The sequence below is a fragment of the Octopus bimaculoides genome, chromosome 21 (genome assembly GCF_046866305.1).
Source record: "Octopus bimaculoides isolate indiv1 chromosome 21, ASM4686630v1, whole genome shotgun sequence".
Taxonomy (NCBI): Eukaryota; Metazoa; Mollusca; class Cephalopoda; order Octopoda; family Octopodidae; genus Octopus; species Octopus bimaculoides.
In genome coordinates, this window is record NC_142948.1 from 35912038 (window position 1) to 35929050 (window position 17013).

The following is a 17013-nucleotide window of genomic DNA, read 5'->3' on the forward strand; positions in this document are numbered from 1 at the left end:
CGAAGAAGCAAAGTTAATGATGGCATAGGTAAATTTTGTTTAGGTATGCCATCATTTAAATCTTTTGTCTACAGTTATATATTTAACCCCCCACCCCGGAAAAAAGAAAACTGTTGAACAACAAAATGATCTTGAATTATTAAGATTCCATCAAATTTTATTTCACCACCATTTTCATTAAATTTATCATCAATGTGAAGTAATTTCCATGATTTCGGAAATTTTCTTGTTTACAAAACTCCCCCCCACCCCCGAATATGCGAATAACGATCGCTCAAAAGCCATATTGACCTTCTCAACAAATAAAGACGACGCGCCATTTTTAATTCAATTATTATTTAAGATTTTGTTATGAAATTTTTCGATGAATTTCTTCAATTAAAATGAATTCGAAGGCGGCGGCGAGCTGGCAGAATCGTTAGCACGTCAGACAACAATGCTTAATGATATTTCTCCCAGTTTTACGTTCTAAGTTCAAATCCCGCCGAGGTCCACTTTGCTTTTCATCCTTTCAGGGATAAAATACCAGTCGACCCACAAAATGTCAGGCCTTGTGCTTGTAAGAAGAAACAAAAGCAATTCGATTTCTTCCTGAAAACTTGGCGCACCTATCAAATTTTCCTTTTATTTAAAGGTGTGCGCGCGCACAGGTGCACAATTTAGAGGAAACATTGGCCATGGCTACCAAGTGAGTCACGTAAAGTGACTATAATGCATTAAACACCAATTATATCATGTCAAAGACGGCAATGTTGCTGTTTAAAAAAGAAAATTTGGCGATCTTACGTTACGAGTCCTTTTTCTATCAACGTAAGATCGCCCATCAATTACAATTACGACTGAGCAAATAAGCTTGTCGGTTCGTTTTGTTATTGTAATGATTGAGTTCAGATAGTGTGACAGTGTATTAAATCACTAGATCTTAAGTCATCATATCGTGGAAAAGCCATTCTAACCATCTAATAACTCGGAAAACTGATACCTTTACTTTAAATCTAACCCTTTGCCTGACCAAAGCATTTGTCCTAAGCGTCCATGTTTGTTGTTAGACTTTTAATTAGGCTTGATTACATACGTTCAGAGCAATATATATATATAGGAATTTGCATCATATATGATGCATGGACATCAGAGAAATATGTCCTGTATATCCTGTGATACACAAGACAGGTAAAGAGTTAAAGTTTCAATGGAACTATATCAGTGAACAAATCGTAGTTGTGCGACGGAAATCCTGACACTTCGTGAAATGAATTTTAATAGCTTTGTGTGTCGTTCGATGGTTTAGAAAGGATCTTTCGTCTGACCATCCGATTTTTGCCGCTGCACTTCCAGATAGGTTCATCGTTATTTCGATTGGATTCTTGAAGTACTCAATGGCCTCGATGACATTTTAAGATCTTTGATATATTATCACAGAATTGATATTAAAATCCAACATTAACTTGAAGACACGATTGATTGAGAGAAAAATGAAGAATATAAAAATAAAATGCGCTTGAATAATAATATTTTATTAACAATGATGTGATGTCTAAAATAAAGAACGAAAAAATTTCAATAAATGAAAATTTGGAGAAACGTAAATATTGTAACGAAAGTATTTTTCCAACCTGTCCACAGTTTACACCTTAGTCTAATTCATTGGGTTTACCCTTCTCCAGGGCGATTCACGTTCAAGACTAACTGAAGCTGTCGTTATTCTTTGCTCCAAGTCAATCTTTGATCTCGCTTTTTCCTTATGTGCAAAGAAATTCATGAATATTATCCAACGTATCCTCCTCTAAGAAGATGGAGTGTGATTTGAGGGAGATTTGGCTGCTATCTCTAACAAGTCATATGAAGTATAACTGTTTCGTCGTTGGTGAATACTGAGCAGCGAGATCACACAGGTGGATCAACTAAATTGATGAGGTGTTAACAGGTGGATTAACCTCATTGGGCAGTCGTGAGAAAAAGGGAGATAATTTGAAATTAATTATGGGCACCTGTCACGAAGTTTGGTCGCCTCCCCCGAATGTAATAAAAGGCACTTCACTTGGACTAGAATTGGAGAGATAGGTAACTTCGTGGAACTGAAAGGTAAACGAGACATTTTCTCGCAAATAACTGCCGTTAGTAAGAATTTGAATTTATTCTATGATAATTATTATTTAAAAAAAAAAGGAAAAAATTATGGGGGACAACAACTTGTCTAATGTTATAAGTATTAATAACAAGCCGAGAACCGAAGTGGATTTATATTTGGATAGCTTAGGATTATGGCGAAAACCTATCCCCAAAGATGGTTCCTGTTTCTACAGAGCTGTCTCAGAGCAGTTGTTCAATACACAGGCATTCCATGACCACCTACAGAAGGCTGTCGAAGAAAAATTGGCTTCGAGTAGTTCGTTTTCAAGTGGCTGCAACAAAGATACCTGCGTTGATTTAAGTTTTAGTTTCGAAGAGAGCGAGGTTTGTGGAAGTTATACAGAAATTAAACTCTTGTCCGACGTATACAAACTAAATTTCTTCATCTATACTGGTATGGATAGTATATATTCCATCTCTAAAACTGATTATACCAAGCAAATTTTATTATTTTTTGATGGTGTTCACTATGATAGTGTCTACTCAAAGTCATTCCCACCTGAAGCAGCTCTCTGTCAGTCTGTGATTTATGATATTTTGTACCGCAACGTATTTGAAATGCCCACCGAAATTGAAGAGGCTGTGAATATGCTACGGAAACAAAATAAATGCAAGCGTGTTAGAAGTAACAAAAATTTGGCTTGCGACAAGAAAAACGATATGGAATTCGACTGTGTTGGTTCAAGAAAAGAATGTGAGAATAAAAAACCCAGTCCTCCATTACCTTACAGAGTTGCCAAAGCACTGGATCCAGATATTTTTCGGAATGTTGAATTCGATAACTGGCAAGAAGCTAAAAGAGCTGAGTTATTGGCGAAAAGGCTTTCCGAATTTCAGCCGGGAGATAAATGCCAAGTTTTAATAGACGGAACGGACCGAACATATAATGCTCATGTTCAAGAAATAACTGATACGGAGGGCCATGTTGAGGTATATGTAGAAGAACTTGGTAAGAAATGCCAAGTTGCTTACGACTGTTTAAGACACGTACCTTCAAATGAACGGTACCTATTGAAAACCGGTAGAAAGTGCCGAAAAGCAGTAACCATGGTTGTACATATGAATGGTACGAGTCAATTAGTCTCTAGTAATTTGACTACTTCCACTAAAGTCAAAAAATCTGTCGGAAGTCGCCATGCTAAAATCTACACCCAAAAGAAACTGAATACGGCTAGTAGAGCTGCTAAATTTTCCCGCAGTCTTCATAAATATGCTAAGAGTTCAAACCCAGAAAACGACGACTATGTTGCAGAGAAAGTAAATAGCGATAAATCTTTAAATAACTTCAATGAAAATGCTATTTGTGAATGCCATTACTGTAAGCAGCTAGAATATGACCAATCAAATACCGAAATGTTGGCGACTTCGTCTCTACCGCCGACATTGGTAAGCGCTGATGACTCTTCGAGCGGTAGCATGTTTGTAACTGGTGATCAACCACCTCTTACCAATGTAAACAATAACCCGACTTCTCTATCAGCACCCGTAAATATGACTTCACGAATTTCTATAAATCCTCACATTTGGATTCCTTATTTGGAGCGAGCGAACAATTTGGTAAATTTCAACTTTGGAGTTTCTCAAGACCCGTGCGGAAGAGACTTACCTTTCTCGGATTTGGCTACTTTAAGATACTTCTACAACCTCGGTTTTGAGTACCACAAAGCTGTTAGTATGTTACAAAACACTAACGTAACTTCTACTTCTGTACCCCAGTCAGTATCCTCTTTTCGCTATAATTCGTCTATGACCGCTCCCGTGCACAGTACACCTGTATATTATCCGGCACAACACACCTACACCCACCAGCTATATACTATGTACCCACAGAACTTCGCCACAGCCACTGGTCAGTCTTCTCAAACTCCATTTATTCCATGTATTGCTTATATGCAAAATGTTCAATATTCAGGCAACACGTTGCCATCTCAATAGCAGACTCGGTCTGTTGCTTACCATTTAAAGTGGTAGGTTCAAAATATTTTCGTGAGGAGAGGGACTAGAACATTTTTATCGGTACTTTCCTGTTATCGATGGCCAATTTATTTACTAAAGGATTAGTTGATAAACTATTACACTCGTGAGATGCTAGTTGGCAGACTTTAGGAATTAGCTATCACGACCTTATGCTGAAGGAAAAGGTTAAGGAATTGGGTGATTCTTTCTGTGAAAGAATTTTTTGCCCAATTTTAACATTTTCACTCTCCAATTCTGTGTCCTTTTCCACTAAATTTCTACTGGTAATTTCCCCCATAAGGTAGTGGTAGTTTATTCCAGAAGTCCGCCGACTAACTCCACAAGTGGAATAGTCTATTTACTAACCCTTTAGTAAATAAATAAAAAGAAACAGCGAAACTGGCTGTCTTTATATGAAAGTACCTTTTAATTTTTTAACGAAATTTTTTCTTACTATATATATATATTTATATATATAAATTTCTTTGAGATTTTGATTTTAATGTATGAAATATATGTTACTCCTGACATTATATTTAGATAAGGCAGGTAGCCTCTAAAAACCTAAGTACTACTATATTTCATTTGTTTGCGCTTTTTGTTACATTCTGAGTTATTTCAGTGCTCCCAGAAATATTCGTTGCATTTCTCAAACCAAACACTTAAAAGAAAAAAATATAAAAAAAAGTTTGTTGCTGTTTATTAGACTAACCTGACATTTTTGTAAAATTTTTACATTATCTTATTGATAGTCCCTCTCCCCCCAACTTCTTGTAAAGGTATTTTTTACTCTAAGAGTTAAAATATTTTTAATGTTTGTTTCATTGAGTGTGAATTATAATTGGAACATTTTTCATTGTCATTAAGAATGATAGAGCCACAAGTTAAATTCTGAGAAGTGGATGGTAACTTTGCTATTTATTCCTGTTGAAGTCAAACTAAGTACCAGTAGAATTCTTAAATATAAAATGCAATTTAGTTTCTCTCTTGTGCTTGGTCAAAATGTTAAACTCCAGGGGTTGTTCATAATCCAATTTTTTTCTGCTTGTTCCGTATGTATGTATGTATGTATCCGAACAAGTCCTTGCTTTTCTAATGACTTCTAATAGATGCTCTGGATTTTATATTTGGAACCAGGGAACAATTGAAACTTCAATTTTGATGTTCTTCTTCAAGAACCATACCACCTCCTTAGCTATTAATATTTTGTTTTTGTTACCTTATACCTCCAACTGAAAAATTAACATCAGTTCTTAATATATTTTCCCAAAGTTCTTTAAATGTTTTAACTCTTGTTCAGTTTAGAAAAAAAAACAAAAAAACCCCCCAAAACCTGACTTGTTTTTAATTAAATATTTGGTCATTTCAATATATTTAATACAAAGACTTTCTGTGTAGGGCTTGCTCTATATTATTGCTGATTTGTAAAGTGTTCTATTCAATGTTAATACCCAATTTTTTTTTATATACTAACACAAAATTCTCTTTACTTTAAATGGAATTCCATTTTTTAATGTTTCCTCCCATTTTGTAAAATTTATATGTAACCAAATACATATACACACATGCATTCTTCTGTATTCAATTTACCAATATAAGATTTGAATTTTTACACCATTTGAAATAAGAAAACCTAGTTGGACATTTCTGTATTTTTGCTCATTTATTTCACTTGTTTGTTCCTTTTTACTTTGTCAGTTTTTAAAATCAGTGTTTTGTATTCATTTTATATTAAACACTTTTTAAACCCAAATTATTGTTTTATTGATTACTTAAACTCGATCCTTTACAGATACAGTAGCAGGCAGTATGTGAGTCTATGCTGTGAAATTAATGACCTGGTCTGTGTTAGTGCATGCTAAATTGTAAATTTATTCCTTCATTTCATGTACAAGTGCTGCATTTCTGTAAATCTTTCATCTAAAACCCACCAAATTCAGATTACACAGCAGAGCTTCATGAAATGTCTTCTCCGAATATAGTGATTTGTTCTTGTAATTTCTGTACAAAGAATGCATTAGTGATTCATTTCTTACCCTCACAAATCAGATTCTAATCGTCTGGATTAGCTATGCTGTAATTCAAATTAACCCTTTGAGCCCATAACACCAGTGGATGGCTTATTTTCCTCTACACCATAGCTATGTTCATTTGTTAGCCAGGTATATGGTCAAACTAGCACACTTGCTTAGTGTGGTAGAAATTACTGTCTTCATCGTTAATATAGGTACGAGTGTGGCTGTGTTATTAGGTTTCTTCCCAACCACATGGTTTCGAGTTCAGTATATTATGACCCAGTGATTTCAACTCTATCTCTGGGTTGACCTAAGCCTGGAGACCACCCCTGCAAAAATGTGGATGTTAAATGATGCGTCTGGAATACCCTCTGGAAATCAGCCTCCTGTTCAGTATTTAAAATAACTCCAATTTTGAGAACACAAGCAGAGTAAAGATTTAAACATTGTTCTTTAACCCTAGGTCACTTCTGATTGAATAGCCTGATGACATCTTGGGCTCCATTACCCTACATCAGTGGTTTTGCACCCCCTGGAGGCATTGAAGAAAAGTGAGGTGATAATGGGGTCGTGATTCATGTAAAAACAACAAAATAATGGGTTTATTAGGTTAAGTTTTATTTGTGAAATACAATTGCTTTGAATTTGCTTGAGAGAGGTGTGTTTGTTATGGTTAGTTGGGGTGTCAAAGGGGTTGCAGCTTGAAAAAGTTTAGGAACCTTATGGTCAACATGATGCCAACAATGGTCCATCACATCTCATTTTTCCTATGCAATAAAAAAAACTCAAATCTATTTTGAAAGGGGTTGATGTAGCTATTTTTAGCAAGTCAAGCAACTAGTCTCCCTGTTGGTTCTATACTTTGCTAATCCGTAAACATCTAGATTACTGTCAAATGTAATACTATTTCTCACCACTTCATTATGTAGCTGTTTTCATTCATACAAATCAGTGCCATACCAGCACATCCACAACATGCTGGCTTCATTTCAAGCCTTCACATGTCCTCTGCAGTTAATCTGTTTCACTGCCATGTAGTATATCTGTCCACACACACAGGCTTCATACAATCTGCCTGAGGGAGAAGTCCTTATTCCAAATGGCTCTAATTTTAGTAACCTCTAAAACTCAGGATGTGTGAGAGCAGAGCAGATGCTAGGATACTTAAACTAACAATGCCTAGGTGAAAGTTGAGACGGTATGGACAAGCATGCTCCAAAAGACCAGCTCTTACAAATAGACATATGGAGTCTCTTGATTTTTATTAGCTATAAACCGGACCAGGCTTTTAATGAAGACAACTAAATTTTACTGCAGAGAATATGAGTGTGTTAACAGGTTTACGCAACAGAATACAAGCTGCAGTCAATGTGGATTATTCAACTTAAGGATTACACTATAGGGTAAGAGTTTAGTGGTCAGCAACATACTGGGACCAGCATTTGTGTTGTTGAATTAAATTCAATACTCTAGTCTAGCATCCAATCCTAGTGGTTCTTGACCATTCTTTTTCTATTTATGGATCCCCATAGCCATGATGTATACTAAACTAATTTTACATACACTTCTCTCAAAATTCCTGTTTAGTTACTCACACATTAACTTATGTAGGGTTAAACTATGTAAAGCATTAGAGAAAGAAACTCTTTGCAATAAATACATCTAGCAATTCCTGCATGGAGATACATATTGAAAAACTTAGGAATGAGAACCCAGGGTTGGGGCAGTTGTGGGACATCTGGCCCTTGGGTAATCTGAGACTCTTGCCTCCCCTCTGGAATTCAGCTGCTCACTTTTGCACTGTTAGCAAAGCTGGAGTGCCCCCTTGATGTAGCAACCACACCAATATCAGGTATTTGATAACAAATTTCGTCCTATCTCAAAAGTCAGTACCAGTTATTTTCTTAAGCCTTGTTTGAAGAGCCAAATGTCAAGTTTACCTGGAAAGAAAGTATGTCGTTATAAATAAAGGTTGAAATTGATGTATGGAAGATCTCACAGCTCTAACATCACTCATTGTTAGCCTATGAACTTTTCATACCCCCCACCTCGAACAGCACAAAATTTGTTACACACTGGCATTCTCACAGAATGGACATTTTCCGGAACTCAAAAGCTCCATCCCACTGGCCGTGTAAAACATGGCAAGTCTTTATGCTGCACCGAATAAGCCTCTGATATTCAGAAAAAAATGAACGAGTAGAGGTGTCATCACTGCTAGAGATAGCACAGTACTCCGACCTAGTGTTCATCATCATATCAGAAATTTTGCTTATTCTAAACAATAAAAACATTTCATAGAAGAACCAAAACTATTGCAAGCACATATGCACATACGTCATTCATCATACGAAACCACCCTATTTTTCGAAGTATCGATTCAATGTTACAATTTATTAATACGAGAATGAATACCTTTACTTACATCTGTACCAAAAATCGAATTTCATTGAAAAATGCGCCTCTTCGATCCACCCTAGCACGTGGATATATATACTGCTACCGCCACGTTGGAGCCTCATGCGGCCAGTCCTTACCAGGTCTGGTCAAACTGCCCAACCCATGCTAGCACGAAAAACGGATGTTAGAAACTAATGAAATGTCCCAAATCAGATAGGGGCAAAAGGACTAATCGTCAAGGAAATCAGTCGATCCACGAAATCATCACTTTTGGGACACCTCAGACAGAATATTATGACTAGATATCTATCATCATAATAGCTAAATAAAAAATTTGACAAAACTGCTTTTAGAGTTCCCCACCATTAAGGAGTTGACTGCTATTTCTACAAAACTAAATGCCGGCATAAAGACGAAGTATCTGATCCTTTTCATGAACGAAAAGGTCCCAAATCAGATAGGGGCAAAAGGACTAATCGTCAAGGAAATCAGTCGATCCACGAAATCATCACTTTTGGGACACCTCAGACAGAATATTATGACTAGATATCTATCATCATAATAGCTAAATAAAAAATTTGACAAAACTGCTTTTAGAGTTCCCCACCATTAAGGAGTTGACTGCTATTTCTACAAAACTAAATGCCGGCATAAAGACGAAGTATCTGATCCTTTTCATGAACGAAAAGGTCCCAAATCAGATAGGGGCAAAAGGACTAATCGTCAAGGAAATCAGTCGATCCACGAAATCATCACTTTTGGGACACCTCAGACAGAATATTGTGACTAGATATCTATCATCATAATAGCTAAATAAAAAATTTGACATAAAACTGCTTTTAGAGTTCCCCACCATTAAGGAGTTGACTGCTATTTCTACAAAACTAAATGCCGGCATAAAGACGAAGTATCTGATCCTTTTCATGAACGAAAAGGTCCCAAATCAGATAGGGGCAAAAGGACTAATCGTCAAGGAAATCAGTCGATCCACGAAATCATCACTTTTGGGACACCTCAGACAGAATATTGTGACTAGATATCTATCATCATAATAGCTAAATAAAAAATTTGACATAAAACTGCTTTTAGAGTTCCCCACCATTAAGGAGTTGACTGCTATTTCTACAAAACTAAATGCCGGCATAAAGACGAAGTATCTGACCCTATTCATGAACGAAAAGGTCCCAAATCAGATAGGGGCAAAAGGACTAATCGTCAAGGAAATCAGTCGATCCACGAAATCATCACTTTTGGGACACCTCAAACAGAATATTGTGACTAGATAATAAAAAATTTGACATAAAACTGCTTTTAGAGTTCCCCACCATTAAGGAGTTGACTGCTATTTCTACAAAACTAAATGCCGACATAAAGACGAAGTATCTGATCCTTTTCATGAACGAAAAGGTCCCAAATCAGATAGGGGCAAAAGGACTAATCGTCAAGGAAATCAGTCGATCCACGAAATCATCACTTTTGGGACACCTCAGACAGAATATTGTGACTAGATAATAAAAAATTTGACATAAAACTGCTTTTAGAGTTCCCCACCATTAAGGAGTTGACTGCTATTTCTACAAAACTAAATGCCGGCATAAAGACGAAGTATCTGACCCTATTCATGAACGAAAAGGTAATCGTCGTAAACCATTTCAGTATATCTAAATTTAAAAAAAAATCAGCGCCAATTATCAACACTGCACTATGTAGTCGACCAAATAAATCGAAATATTTAGAAATGAACTAATCAAAAACGATTCTAGAGTAGAATAAAAGTGAACCCGTTGAAACTAAACACCCAGTCCATGAACATTTTCAGAGGGTAAAAAATACGGAAACCCACTTCTGCTAAAAATAGCAACCAAATCATACCCTGTTTAAAAATAATGGTCGTGCAGGAAAAAGAACGACTAACTTAACTAAAGTGACCGAGAAAGTAAAAAAATTTAAGCTGCGATACAGACCCGATTGCGGTATGAATGACTCGCGAAGCTTACTACTAATTTATACACCACGTGAACAAACATGGCATGATCGACAGATAACGAAAGGTGCTGTATTACTTGCTCAGCGGACAGTTTGTCTTCAAATAGAAATTTTTCAGAGACTCTAGTCCAAGAACTCATCAGGGCAAACAGCACGATCGTAGACCTTATTAAAATTCAACCACACAAATAACCTCTAATAGGCATTTTGTTTTAAACTAATAATTATCAAAACTATAAATACTGCTAGCTGAACACCAGATACATTCTTGCTAACCCCAACTAAAAAAGAGAAAACGCAGAAAGATTTACTGTAAATCAATTACGAGGGAACCTGCGGGACTTTAAATGGAATGCCTAACGAAAAATTACTATTTCTCACTACGACAATAGGACGCCTAGCGAAAAATTACCATTAGTATTATATTATATAGAGCTCGCATGACTCCTTAACTGCGCACCTAACTAAAAATTACCCCGATTTTCTTATAGTGCGGCCTGCTTCTCGAAAAAGCATGCCAATTCGTGACGTAAAATAGATCGAGTTCCAGAGATTAATTAGAAAGACTACTCGGGGCATAGTATGAATGAAGCATTGAAAGCAGCCATTTCTCAGACAAATGCCTCTAAAAGCAGCAGATATGGCAGTTAACTCAACTTCAAAAGTACAAAAACTGTACCACGAAGAAAGCAAATTGCCCTCAGACTCGTCATCGTGTCATCATCGAAATAGCTGCAGTAATACTAAATCAGAAGGCCACCACGTGTAGTAGTTTTCTGAAGATATGCAATAGACGACACCACGTGGTTATGGTTGCCGCCAATTTTCCGCAGGGCGCCTCGATTGTTCACCGATCGATTCACTAATAAAGAAATTAAACTTTTAAAAAGAATCCTACCGATCGATTAACTAAGAAATTAAAATTCGAAAGAGAATCCTAATTACCATAAGAAAACGATGTTTTAAATAAAATGAAATCCATGAATTGGATATCAAGCGACAGTGAAATGAAAAGTCGCCTTTAAAATTACTAATTGATCTTTATATTTTAGATAAGATTTACATTACTTCATACTGAATGAAACTAATATTCAACTAATTAAAATAATGCGTATGTATGCAATGAAATTAAGATGTCGATGTCGCCATTGTCTCACATCCATACTGTTCCTCCTAAATAAACGTAAGATCGCCTAACTTATTAAATTCTAAAATTAAGTAGTTTAAAGTGAGATCGTTTCCAACTTAAGATATCTTAATATTGCTATGATTTCCCCCCCAGTCTTGCTGATTGACTTATAAAGCACATACCTCAGCAACAGCCAACAAACTGCTCCGCAAATGACCGAAACACGTACTCACGCGCTTTATATAGTCGGGGATATATACATCCGGTTTATATAATTACAACATTAGACTATATAAAAACTTTGATACAAACGAAACGAAACTAGTCCGTCTCCCTTCCCGTCACACTAATAACTATCGGAAGGAAAAAAAAAAGTTGCAACAAATATTGTTTATTTATATACATGTAAACAATACTTGATTTATAAACTTTTAAAAGTTATTCTTAGAATGTGAAAACAAAGCAAGTATATTATTAAGATTATATGTTTAAAACACAATTATATATCTGATGAGTTGACAAGATTTCCCTTTCGCTCGTAATCGGTGAACAAGAGAACAAAAAAAAGCCAACAACAAAGGCCGAGAAATAAACAAATAAAGCTCATGCAACAAGTATTTAGCAGAAGTGTGATGTGATGATGAAGTATCGATCTTTTAGCAACCATTTCGGGTTTTGTATGAGCACCTGTCAAGGCAGCGAGTTTACAATTAAACCAAGCATAGCATGAGTAGATCTACTGCTGGGTTCTACTCACTATGGATATGTTATTACCCCATAGGATGGGATTTTACAAATAGAAGAGGAAATAACAGCGGTCAGCCGTAGGTAAGATTGTTGAGCAGACAGCCTTTCTATTCATTTACCGATTTTATCCACTTCTTTCGTATGAAAAAAAGGGATTGATATGTTTCATCCCAGCTTCTCATCTCATGTTTAACGCACACACAGACACTATTTCTCTGTTTCTCTCTCTCTCTCTCTGACGCACACACATTCACACACACATACACGCATAGACAGACACAGACAAACGCTTTATTCTTCCTTTCTCTTTCTCTCTGTCCCTTTATTATTTACGAGTCACTTTTCCAACTCAAAGATTTGTTTTGTTTCCACAAAGATAAACGAAATCGAACATTTTAATATAGTGTAACAACCAATAAGTCTCATCAATGTGTTGTCTTTGTTTAATATCTAAACCCTCTTAAAACCTAGATCTATTTACAATAAAGCGAAGTCCGGCAGGCATTATTAACCATCTCAGTTATAAATCAATATATTTATCATCTGTTGTGTATAGACTTTCTTTGGCGACACTTTGTTGTTTTCTTACTTCTCGATGTCATTCACATGTCTCTTGTTTTCTTCTTTCAATCTCCAGTTATTACATCACAACTGAATCATCAGTTCTAGCTACCGCTACTGTCCTCAACATGAAGCAAATTTGGCGAAAGTAAAGAATACGTACACCCGGTGTTTAGGGTTAGTGTTTTTGTTACGCCGAAAGCAGGGTGGTGTACGTATTCTTTACCTCCGCGGCAAATTCTGCTTATTTTTTTGACCATCTCACCATAGTACTGTCCATAATCATCCATATTTATTTACCTTACCTGACCAGTCCTGTTCAAATCGAGTATTGAGTCCTTTATCTGTTATTTCATCCCCTGAATCACCAATGTCCAAGTGAACAACAGCCAGTATCGGTGTCCTCTTAAGATATGGGCACACAGGGCAGTTGCCTAGGGGCTTACTTATGATTTATGTATGCTGTGGTTTGCTGCCAATAAATCAATAGGGCCAAGATTCTTGGTTTCCCCGGTGGCCTATAATGCTGCTGAGACGGTCCTGGGCTCTGCATTAACATCTCACCCTGCTAGAAATATTAGCCAAATCTCCCTCAAATTAGAAGTTACTATCTTAACCAAACAACTGGTTAATATAGTGTCTTGGTGAACGAAGAAACAGTCGTGCTTGCTCTGCCGTTAATCATAAGGTCTATTCGCTCAGTGACCCGGGGTTAAACAATAACACTGCCCTGTACATGAACCAATGCAGGAGGAGCATACATAATAGTTATGATTACTTGATTTGCTAGATAAAGCAGCCAAATCTCTTTCAAAACATACATCTCCGCCGCCTCTGAATAAAATTGTCCAGTAATTCCTGGACGTCAAAATGTACACACACATACACAAAGTAAACTCCCGCCTATCCAGCACCACAGGGATCGGAGTGTGGCTGGATAACTGAATTTTCCGTATATCTGATCATCACTTTTTAAATTACCATAGCGCCTTACAAATTTTAAAACTCCCCTCTCTCTCTCTCGATTTATATATATAAAATTAATATTCTGCATATAGTAGAAACGAAATACAAATGAAGATATAATTTCATTTAATTAAATAACAAGCTTCATTAACCAAATAAAATGCAGGTACTGTAAATGCAGTGAAATATGCAGTAGAAACTTTCTTATAAGGACAGTTAATTAATACAAATTGTTTTGACTCTAATTTACAAAACTTTATTTTCCCTTGAAACCGGTTGCTTGAGAGTTCCGGATAAGAGGTAATAACTTTATACAATTTCATTCGCATCTTGCATGCCTTATGCATGCTTTTCCGTTCGATTTGCTATCACCATTGATCCCTATCCATGCCGTGTCTAGCAAGCAACACCATTATATGATATTGCATCTCGGAAATGACAGTACTGTGTGGATAATAGTGAAGGGTCGGAATAATTGGGTGTGGTCAATAATTAGGTGTAACTTCAAATAGGGCTCAGCAAGTCTAAGAGGTTCACCTAACACAAACAACCTTTACCGTGACTTCGTTCATTACAGTATACATCTCGCCATCGTTTGTTCACCTGTTCTGTTCACTCGTATTTTGTTCGATAAACATATGCACATCTATGAACAGCGAATAGCACCCCTTATTGGCTTTTTCAACACCAATAAAATTCACCAAACTCCAACTCGCCAGCCAGCTTCCCCTCAATTAACGTCTACCGTTCCACATAATGCTATAGTTACCATTCATGATAAATTGTATCCCTGTCGGATGCTGAAGGTTCCATTTCTATGTTTTATTGTTCATCGAAGGCTTAATTTTTAAATTCTTTATTTACACACGGAAAATAGATCTCTGCACACTGATGCTTTTGGTTATCTATGTTAAACAGAACAGCATGATATAAACAAATGACTTGGAATAGTTCGATCTGTGATGAAATATTGCTGTCAGAATTTATTCAATTTGAAAAAGGAACCCAGACTATCACGGTTGATGAACTCTGATACTCATAAGCGGGAGTAATGACAAAATCAAACCTACCGAGAGAGTGATGCTGTTGTTTGATGGAGTGACTTTTACTGAGAGACGTCATCCCAACAGCTCAATAATACGCGACCCAATAATCAAATATTCCACTGTACTATTGAGGAACTGATCACTTCTTTAGCAGCCACCTCCACCTCTATTAACCTCATCATCGTATACCTTCTATTTTCTCTCTAATCTACACAACGCAACCATCCGGTTTCCCATTGGACTTCTTTCCAGTTACCTTGATAAACTCGTATCACCTCTTGTTCACCTGTTTCAATGTACCAAGGATATTAATCATTCATTCCTTTATTTCTCAACGTTATTTGTTTCCCACTTGTGCAGCCATTCCATCAACGACAAGATTTAAGCTGTTAAACATTTCTGTGACTTCCAGTCTTCACCTGGTATCACTTCTCTTCTAAAGCTAAACTTGTCCTTACCGTTAATTCCTTGTTCAATAAATTCTGTCAACAATCTCTCAGGGAAGCCATAACTACCAAGATAAACTCAAATTCCTTCTCACCCATGCAAACAAGTAAAAATGAATGTTAAATGATGAGACACTCTTCACATGAAATTATCTTCAACACTTACCACCCATCTTTTGGATTTATCTCTACCAGCTCAAATACTTCTGGTATCTTCCTGTCAGTATTGATTATCTTTACATTGCCTCCTCATTTCACACCAGAACCATCGATATGACTCACACCGGAACCATCAATAAATTTTGATTCCAATATCTATTTACAAAACTGATGAAATGCAGCATGTCTTCCTGGCACAGCATGACACTGAAGTGTTGGTCTATTATTCTACATTCCAGTGATTCCCAAAACCTCTGCTCTTTTATTCTAAACACACAAACCCAAAAAGTTCTTCCTATGACTTTCACTTGTCTGACATGCCTCTTCAATCAGCTATCCATATTAACTTTAATTACCAGTCTTTCTTAATCCCCAACTCTTCTTTTTCAAAAGGGACCTCTAAAAAAAATTCCCTTCACCCACTAATAGCCTGATGCCTTTAAATACTCCAGCTCTACATTTGATTTCATTTCTAATGGCGTGCTCATAATCCTCAATTCCACCTCATTAACCAATTTAACCTCACCTCCACCAACCTCATGTATTGTATCAACTGTAATACTCTGAAGAATGTTCTAGATTTCAAAGGTCGTTAATAACTATCCGACACCAACCCACCTGAGACCGTTCCTAGTTCTATGCTACAAATATTATTTCAAAGTGATTTAAAATCCTTCCATCGAAATCTCATGTTAATTTATGTTCTAAATACCAGCTTAATAAAGTTATTTTAATAAATTCTTCATTATTTTCAAAATTAATTGAACCAAAAATGTCATTACATGAATGATCCCCGAAATGAGAATCATAATGACGTTGATGAGACATTTTGAAGACAAAGAGGCATAGCTATCTGGTTAAATTCACTCACCAACCCTTTTAATTAAAGGCAGTGCTCCAGTTAAATGATTGAGACAAGTAAAAGAAAAACCACCCTTGGTTGTTTTATTGCATGGCACCTTGGACAAGAGTATTCTATAGACTGAGGCTGATCAGAGCCTTGTGAGCGGATTTCCTTGACAGAAACTGAATTTCGTTGTATATTCATGCATCTTATTTGTAAATCATCATTACTTTCAAAAAAGGTAGTTCCATTCATTTTCAATCCTCCATAAAAACATGTCCAGTCATGAAAGAAAATATTACCTTACTTGAAAACAGGTGAGGGTTGACAAGAACCACTGAACCATCTAACCATTCAAAATTTGCTTCAAGAAATTCTGAACTATGTGAGCATCGAAAAGTGAATGTTAAAAATGTCAAGAAAAAAAAAACAAAAAACCCTGAATGTGGTTTATTAATTAATTTTGATGAAACCAAATCAATGACTGTCATGGGAACATAACTCCAATAATCTTGTAATTAATAGTCAACCTGTCAGAGTTATGAACAAGTTTTGCTATCTTGGAAGTATTAGTACAAATCAATGCAATGCTGCCAGCAGAATTCGTTATTTCTAGAAATTGCTTTTA

The 17013-nt window shown here is 36.3% G+C and overlaps 1 protein-coding gene across 1 annotated transcript; it reads left to right on the forward strand.

The window, feature by feature from the left end:
* Window positions 1-1791: 1791 nt before the first annotated feature.
* Window positions 1792-11829, forward strand: LOC106872033 (uncharacterized). Its single transcript, XM_014918870.3, has one exon. It carries the CDS (start codon window positions 2176-2178, stop codon window positions 4063-4065), a length of 1890 nt encoding a protein of 629 aa, XP_014774356.1. The 5' UTR covers window positions 1792-2175; the 3' UTR covers window positions 4066-11829.
* The last annotated feature ends 5184 nt before the right edge of the window (window positions 11830-17013 follow it).

Excerpts from the sequence above, each read along its gene's own strand:
- LOC106872033 (XM_014918870.3), top strand. The coding sequence starts at position 2,176 with ATGGGGGACAACAACTTGTCTAATGTTATAAGTATTAATAACAAGCCG.